Below are 8,790 nucleotides of genomic sequence, written 5' to 3' on the forward strand. Positions count from 1 at the left end.
TTCAAATTGACCTCCAGAAGCCCAAGCAGATGTAATATTGGACTAAAACATAATACATTCAAACCTTGATTACATTTGGAGACACTGCCCTGTGTAGGGTGCAGTCTTTCTGGTGGGATGTTAAAATGGGACTGACTCCTGACTCTGGTCATTTAAATTCCCCTGGCACTTATTGTAAGAGTAGGGGTGTTCACCCTGGTGTCCTGGCTAAATTCCCAACCTAGCCACATTCCATCATGACCACCTAACCATCCACCTCATTCCTAATTGGCATATATCACTCCTCACCGCTCAACTTGATAGCTGATGTGTGGTGAGCGTTCTGGCACAAAATGGTCGCTGTGCATCACTGAGGTGGATGCTACACATTAATGATGGATGATGTGAGTTTCCCCCTACTATGTAAAGCGCTTTGAGTACCTCAGTTTGTAGAATAGTGCTATATAAATCCAATCAACTATTATTCATTATTATTATGTGTATACATTCACGTCTCTCTATTATGTGGGGGAATCAGTTGGAACAGATTTCCAAAATAAAAATCACTTGAAGCTGATTTCCTGGTGTTTTCATAGTCTTAAAAAAATGAGCTCAGAAAACTTGGGGGGGGGGGGGGGGGGATAAAACCACCCACGGGCCGACAGTTGGGTAACTCTGGGCTAGGTTGTGCCAGAGAGGAAAAGGCAAAGCGAGAGGGATAACTGGGCCCAAAATCTGTCTTTTCCAGCAGGTGGCGTCATTTCGTTTTTTTCGCTCACCAATCAAGGAGTTTTTGTATGGAGGTCAACGAGAGTGTTACATTTGGTTAACGAAAAAAATTGCATGGTTTATTTGCTTCGTGTGGTTTATTTAATCTAAAATAAGTGTCATAATGCTTAGGTTGTTACGAGTGTACAGATATATGTAGGACACTTGACTTTTTTTGTTGAAAAAATATATTAGAGTTGTGCCTGTTGTTCACACATATCGCCCCTCTTGTTGGCTCGAACGGTCCCACGTAGTCTTGCCTCCTCCCGACTGCCTTCCATTTTTTTAAAGACATTTATTTTCCTTGTTAGAACGGCCACTTGCGTATCTGATCAATATAATGGATAATCTGTGTGCTTCATTTGGCCAAAGATTATAAATATACTGACAAGAAACTTGTCTCTCTGCCAAACAATGGGTGTCGTTGTCCTCAAAGCGGCACGGTGGGCTGTGGCCATTTGATTAATTGTTCAGCAGTCTTATGGCTTGGGGGTAGAAGCTTGGCGCTCCGGGTAATTGAAACGGTAGATTTTCTCGCTTCGTCTCATTTATTTATTATTTTTACCCCCAGTTGTTAGTAGTTACTGTCTTGTCTCATCACTCGGGAGAGGCGAAGGTCAACACAGCGCGCATCCAACCCGGAAGCCAGCCGCACCAATGTGTCCTACACCTAGAGACCTGGTTAGCGGCACTGCGCCCGGCCCGCCACAGGAGTCGCTCGTGCGCGATGAGACAATAATATCCCTGACGGCCAAACCCTCCCTAACCATGTGCGTCGCCCTATGGACCTCCCAGTCGCGGCCGGCTGCGACAGAGCCTGGGCTCGAACCCAGAGTCTCTGGAGGCACAGTGGCCTTTGACCACTGCGCCCCTCGGGAGGCCTCGCCTCTTCTTCTCTGATTTGGCAGTGGAAGTGACGACTTTCCACAGCCACAAAGTCAAAATAGCTTTTTCATGCTTTAAGGTTAGGCATACGGTTATCAGTGTGTTTAGGTTAAAAATCAGATTTTAAGAAGAGAAATAGGCGGGGGTTATTTCTTTGTGCTGGTGGTAACTAGTGACGACCGAAGTGGCGATGTACTGTGTCCAAGCAACTATCTTTGTTGATTCACTCTTGACCTGCTGGAGTTTACTAGGTACATTTACAGACAGGCCTTTGCTGATAAAGTATTAATAAACATTGTTTTACTCGGACCAATAAACTCAGCCTACTAAAACGTTGACCCTGAAATGTCCATCTGAACTATTCTTCTCCACATCCGGCCATGACTGGGAGTCCCATAGGGCGTCCCAGCGTTGTCCGGGTTTGACCGTCATTGTTAATAGGAATGTGTTCTTAACTTAATTGCCTAGTTAAATAAATAAAATACAATTATCCAATTCGCTGCAATGTTGAGCGTCTGATCTTAATCTGATTATTGGTATTGGCACTTTCGCTATATACAGCGACGACGACAAGGCTCCAGATGAATTGAGAAAATATAACCGTATTATATGTATGTATATAAACCTGGCTATATTGTACATGTTTTTTTGTAACCATCAAATTATTTTTGAAGGCTTAATAGGGGCAGGATCAGAAGGCAGGGTTCGCTTGCCAACGAATCTGCCGCAGCGGTTCAGAGATATTTCAAGGAGTAAGATGGCGGCACCTAGTAAACAGTAAGTAGAAATTGACACTACAAAAATGTTATTCTATCGCAACTAGATAGGTATTTATAATACAAACATGTTTATTTCTTCGCTGTTTCTTATGGTCGCCGTGTGCAATGACTGGACACACTACAAGCAGCAATGTGTGCACGACCATGCAATCCACTACCAACAACATTGTTATCTACTCGCTAACGTTAGCTATCAAGTTAGCAAACGGTAGCAGCCAGTCGGTCCCGCATTGCCACCTTCATGCAAGCAATGAAGTTTGTAGTTTAGAGAAGAGAACACAAACCGGATTTGGCCTAGATTTTAGATCACGGAAATTCTGTTCATTTTCGCAACGAAGAGCTTGTATCTAGCTAACGTTAGTTAGTTAACCCCACTTTATTTCTTTCAAATGTTGGTGCTTGCTGTCCATTCATGTCACCTGTTCCCAGGTACGGCTTGATCATACCCCAGAAGAGAGCGTCTAAGACAGTCACCTTGCCCAGGCCCTCAGTGTTTGGGGATGACTCTGATGAAGAGGTAGGAAAAAGGTGTAAATGTCCATCTATATCTCTTATTGAATCCTATTGAGATATGCTGATAGTTAGTCTCGCAGGGCCATCCTTCCAAATCTAGTCTTGTGTACTTGTGAGAAGCCTGGGTTTTCCGAGGCTAATTGGTAGTAAACTCTTTTGCAAGGAAGCCTAAGAAGATGACATTGTGTGTGTGGGTCACAGATCATTTAGAGAAGTCTGAAGTTTCTCCACTCCTTTGCTCATGCCTTTTGTTGCATCCAGTGAGATGAGTGTGAGTGAGTTGCAAGCTTTGCCAAACGATTGAAGCGATGATGTGTGGTCCTGTCTTCCAGACCTCGGTTGGGGAGAGTTTGCAGAAGGAGGCTCTGAAGAAGAGGATGATGAAACAGGTGAGTGAATGGATGAATGAGAAAGTTGCTTCTGTATGTATTTTGTGACCGAGACCCATCTTTCTCTTGTGTGTGGCAGACACGTCTGGAGATGCAGAAGGCTCTAGAGCAGGACAGCAGTGTGTATGACTACGATGGTGTCTATGATGACATGCAGAAACAGAGGCTGGAGAGCAGCAAGAAAATGCTGGGAGGAACCGACAGGAAGGTGCAGCAGATCCAGAACAACCCCCAGCCTCCTCCCACCTTTTCAAATCTTCTCTAATTTTCTATCCTTTCCATTTCAATCCCCCCTTTCCTTCACCTTTTCACTTGCTCCCCTGCCCCCTTTTCACTTGCTCCCCTGCCCCCTTTTCACTTGCTCCCCCGCCCCCTTTTCACTTGCTCCCCGCCCCCTTTTCACTTGCTCCCCCGCCCCCTTTTCACTTGCTCCCCCGCCCCCCTATTTTCCTCTACTCATAATTTCACTGTGTTTTTCTCCATTTTGCCCTTTGTCACTTAGGTCCACCCACTCTACTCATCCTTCCTCTCCTCTTTGCTCATACTGCTCTCTCTCCTTTATCTCTCTCTCCATAGCCAAAATACATCAACCAGCTGCTACAAGCGGTGGAGGACAGGAAGAAGGAGCAGGAACGGAGAGATGAGAGGAAGATTCAGAAGGAGAGAGAGGCGGAGGGAGAGCAGTTTGCAGACAAGGAGGCTTACGTCACCTCAGCCTACAGACAGAAACTCAAGGAGAGACAGGAGGAGCTGGAAAAAGAAAAGCGAGAGGCAGCGATGGAGGGTGAGAGACACTGCTGTGTGTGCGTGCGCATGTGTGTTTATGAACAGATGTGTGTGGGAGAAACTGTCTGCTATGAATCCAGTAGTTTATAGAATAAACAAAGCCATGCTGTGTGTTTGTCTAGCTGCTCTGGATGTGAAGAAGCAGAAAGACCTGAGTGGTTTCTACAGACACCTGCTGAACCAGACCGTAGGAGAGGAGGCCATACCAGACCGCTCTGTACCGAGGTCAGAGTTCACAAACACAGCTAAAATATCTCCCTTCACTACCAGTATGTGTACATGAATATTAGATTGAACTCTCCCCTCTCTCTCAATGCAGGGATCAGAGTACAAAAGAAGTCAAGACCGAAGCGCCATCCCCACCGTCTTCACCTCCCTCACAAGACCACGTCCCCAGTTCCCATAGTGACAGCGAGGAGGGGCAGGATCAGAAGGCAGGGTTCAGTAAGCCGGCCCCTGGTGCCAAACGCCACTACAGACAGAGGTCCCCTTCCTCTGGGAGTGGAGAAGAGGAGCGAGAGAAGGATAGAGAGAGAGAAAAGAAGAGACACAAAGAGAGAGACCGAGACCAAGGAAGGGATAGAGAGAGGGTCAGAGAGAGAGACAGGGAGGACAGGCATGGTGGACGGAGAGATGAGAAGGATGGAAGAAAGGAGAGGGATAGAGACAGAGAGGAGGACAGGAGCAGGGGGAGGCGGGATAAAGAGAGAGAGGAGAGACACGGGAAGAGAGAAAGGAGCCCAAAAGACAGAGAGAAGGAGAACGGGGAGAAAGAGAAACAGAGGGAGCTAGACAAGGGCAGGGAGAAAGAGAGGAATAGGGATGGAGAAAAGAAGACTATAAAAACCGACGGAAAGGATGAAAAGGAGGGAGAGGGGTCAGCGAAGAAGGGGAAGGAGGGAGAGGGGTCAGCGAAGAAGGGGAAGGAGGGAGAGGGGTCAGTGAAGAAGGGGAAGGAGGGAGAGGGGTCAGCGAAGAAGGGGAAGGAGGGTGAGGGGTCAGAGAGGAAGGGGAAGGAGGGAGAGGGGTCAGAGAAGGGGAAGGAGGGTGAGGGGTCAGAGAAGGGGAAGGAGGGTGGTTCAGAGAAGGAGGGAGAGGGGTCAGAGAAGAAGGGAAAGGAGAGTAAAGTGAGTAAGTTTGTCAAGCGCAGCAGTGAGCAGACCGTGACCTCAGCCAGAGACAGATACCTGGCCAGACAGATGGCACGCTCAGCCACCAAGACGTACATAGAGAAGGAGGAGGACTGAACACACACAAACGGTGACAGCTGTGACTGTGTGATGACAGAGGGTGTCCGATGAACTGAGACACGTCAACAGATGTGTGTGAACTTCTTTCTCTAATACACAGCACTTGACGGACCCACCAAATTAGAGTGGGGTCTCATGGTTCTACTGTCTGGGGAGAAAGATGGAATGGTAGAGAGTGATTTAAATGAATGAATGCAGGACTTGAGTTAAGTGAGCGGGTGAATAAGTGATGAAAAATGTAGTGTGAGTGAGGTGCCCCACACCAGCGAACTATGTTTTTGTTGAATATTTCTGTTCTATTCCATTTTTTTTTTCTTCTGATGGACAGAACCGTACTTCCTGTTTATGTTGTTAATAAATGTCAACATATGGCTGGTGTATTGGCGCTCATGTATTCACTATTTATCTGTCATACCGTGAAAGTTAATATGGGCTATTCCTGGGGCAGCTGTAATGACCGTTTAACATAGTGTACTGTACCCAATTGCTTTACATACCCATTCATAATTGAATATACCCCCAGTCACTATCTTTATATACCAGTTATCTATAGATAGAAATGTTTCTGTGATTGAATGGGACTGATGTAGTTTCAGTCCAACAGAGCAGAACAAGTATATAGTTGTTGACATGTTTGGGAGCATCGATAATAACATGTTTTTCACAACAAAACATAATTAAACTGTTGACAGCCCCTCTCTCTGCACGCTGGAGAAAGGAATGAAGGAGAGCGAGGATGAGCTGGAAACTCAGTGGTGAGTATTCTGTAGCTAAAAGTAATGTCAGCCTATTAATTATGAAAATATAAAGAAATGCGTTATTAGATTATTCAAAATCAAATACAAGTTCACTGTAATTGTAGGCTAACTGTAAGCTGCCCTGCACAATCAATGAACCAACAGCCCTTTTTAGACCTGCCTATATGCTCTCTCCCAGACTCATGAATATAATATTAATAATATTAATGTCAATCTCTGCTGGCTGAAAGTGGAGAGATTGACTTCATCACTACTTGTATTTATGAGTGGTATTGACATGTTGAATGCACAGAGCTGTCTGTCTAAACTACTGGCACACAGCTCAGACACCCATGCATACACCACAAGACATGTCACCAGAGGTCTCTTCATAGTCCCCAAGTCCACAACAGACTATGGGAGGCACACAGTACTACATAGAACTCTATTCCACATCAAGTAACTGATGCAAGCAGTAAAATTAGATAAAAAAAAACACCTAATGGAACAGCGGGAACTGTGAAGCAACACAAACAGTGGCGCAGACACATGCATACACACACAAATGGATTTAGTACTGTAGATATGTGGTAAGGGGGGGGGGGGGTGGAGAGTATGGGCCTGAGGGCAGACAGTGTGTTGTGAAATCTGTGAATGTATTGTAATGTTTTTTCAATTGTATAAACTGCCTTAATTTTGCTGGACCCCAGGAAGAGTAGCTGCTGCTTTGGCAGCATCCATAATCAATACAAATATAAATGAATACAACATTTGGAGCGTACCATAAGGTGACCAGTCCATCCATTATTATAATAATAATAATAATAATATAGGCCACACTCAAAGACCAATTATGTACCAAAGATATGTGTTTAATATGTGCTAGGTTAAGTTTTGTATAACGACAATTTTAATTATTACTTTTTTGGGCTCATGTATAGGCAATCTCAATGCTGTGCGTTAAGTGATCAATTAGTTCTAGTATGGTAACATAAAAATGTACATTTCAAGCTATAATCCAACATTTGTTTTCTACTCCTATGCAAATATTGAGGACCTCGCATTCCCAAAAGCAACACTGTCATGCTGAGAATAATGAGAATGAATAGTGTCTTGTGAATTTCATACCTTAAATGTCAAGAACGGTGCCACTTAAACAGACCAGTATTTCTCAACCTCTGGTCCCTAGACCTGTGCTGGTCCCTGTGATGTTGCTGGCCGGTCCCTGAGCTGTTTATTAACTAGTTTAGTCAGTTCTACGGTGCTTAATAATATCCTTTTGTGACTAGGGGGCAGTATTTTCATTTCTTGAAAAATAATGTTCCTGTAGTAAACAGGATATTTTGTTAGGACAAGATGCTAGAATATGCATATAATTGACAGCTTACGATAGAAAACACTAAAGTTTCCAAAACTAAAAATATTGTCTGTGAGTATAACATAACTGATGTTGCAGGCGAAAGCCTGAGAAAAATCCAATCCGGAAGGGCCTCATGTTTTGAAAGCGCTGCGTTCCAATGCGTCCCTATTGAGCAGTGAATGGGCTATCAACCAGATTACTTTTTCTCCGTATTCCCCAAGGTGTCTACAGCATTGTGACGTAATTTTAAGCATTTATGTTGAAGAATAGCGGCTACATTGCGGCTACATTGCGCAAGTGGTCACCTGATGCTCCCAGAGTGATTCTCGAGTAAAATACAGAGGTAGCCATTATTCCAATCGGTCCTACTGAAAAACTAATTGTCCCGGTGGATATATTATCGAATAGATATTTGAAAAACACCTTGAGGATTGATTATAAACAACGTTTGCCATGTTTCTGTCGATATTATGGAGCTAATTTGGAATATTTTTCGGAGTTTTCGTGACTGCAATTTCCTAGCGATTTCTCAGCCAAACGTGAAGAACAAACGGAGCTATTTCGCCTACAAAAATAATAATTTTGGAAAAAAGGAACATTGGCTATCTAACTGGGAGTCTCGTGAGTGAAAACATCTGAAGCTCATCAAAGGTAAACGATTTAATTAGATTGCTTTTCTGATTTCCGTGACCAAGTTACCTGCTGCTAGCTGGACAAAATGTTATGATAGGCTATCAAACTTACACAAATGCTTGTCTAGCTTTGGCTGTAAAGCATATTTTGAAAATCTGAGATGACAAGTTGATTAACAAAAGGCTACGCTGTGTCTCAAAATATTTCACTTGTGATTTTCATGAATAGGAATATTTTCTAGGAATATTTATGTCCGTTGCGTTATGCTAATTAGTGTCAGTCGATGATTACGCTCCCTCATGCGGGATGGGGAGTCACTAGAGGTTGTAAGCTGTCCCCAAAGGAGGAAAAACTAAAGCTTTCTGGTCCCTGACACAAGAGTGACCAAAGTTTGCCGGTTCCTGACACAAGAGAGACCATAGTTTGCTGGTTCCTGACACAAGAGGGACCATAGTTTGTCAGTCCCTGACACAAGAGGGACCATCGTTTGCCGGTCCCTGACACAAGAGGGACCATAGTTTGCCGGTCCCTGGAATAAAGGTTAAGAAACACTGCCCTGAACACACTCCTTTGTAATTCCCCCCTATCAAACATGCTATTTCCAATGTCATGACTAACATATTACTTACAATTTGTGCCCAATAGAAAATGAAGTTCTTGAATTACAAAGGACTTAAAATAAAAAAGGATAAACAATCAACATGAAAATAG

The 8,790-nt window shown here is 44.1% G+C and overlaps 1 protein-coding gene across 1 annotated transcript; it reads left to right on the forward strand.

The window, feature by feature from the left end:
- Positions 1–2,002: 2,002 nt before the first annotated feature.
- Positions 2,003–5,727, forward strand: nsrp1 (nuclear speckle splicing regulatory protein 1). The gene is made up of 7 exons (XM_036967585.2): positions 2,003–2,409; positions 2,841–2,928; positions 3,257–3,313; positions 3,393–3,521; positions 3,890–4,097; positions 4,222–4,324; positions 4,419–5,727. Exons 1-7 carry the CDS (start codon positions 2,246–2,248, stop codon positions 5,344–5,346), a joined length of 1,677 nt encoding a protein of 558 aa, XP_036823480.2. The 5' UTR covers positions 2,003–2,245; the 3' UTR covers positions 5,347–5,727.
- Positions 5,728–8,790: the final 3,063 nt, after the last annotated feature.

This window comes from Oncorhynchus mykiss, chromosome 29 (assembly GCF_057628025.1).
Source record: "Oncorhynchus mykiss isolate SJ-2025 chromosome 29, ASM5762802v1, whole genome shotgun sequence".
Lineage (NCBI taxonomy): Eukaryota > Metazoa > Chordata > Actinopteri > Salmoniformes > Salmonidae > Oncorhynchus > Oncorhynchus mykiss.

What these genes read in the sequence shown, in the direction of transcription:
- nsrp1 (XM_036967585.2), top strand. Translation starts at nt 2,246, where the DNA reads ATGTATATAAACCTGGCTATATTGTACATGTTTTTTTGTAACCATCAA. An exon ending in TGGGAGGAACCGACAGGAAG is followed by an intron (nt 3,522 to 3,889) that starts GTGCAGCAGATC and finishes CTCTCTCCATAG; the next exon opens with CCAAAATACATCAACCAGCT. An exon ending in GCGAGAGGCAGCGATGGAGG is followed by an intron (nt 4,098 to 4,221) that starts GTGAGAGACACT and finishes GTGTTTGTCTAG; the next exon opens with CTGCTCTGGATGTGAAGAAG.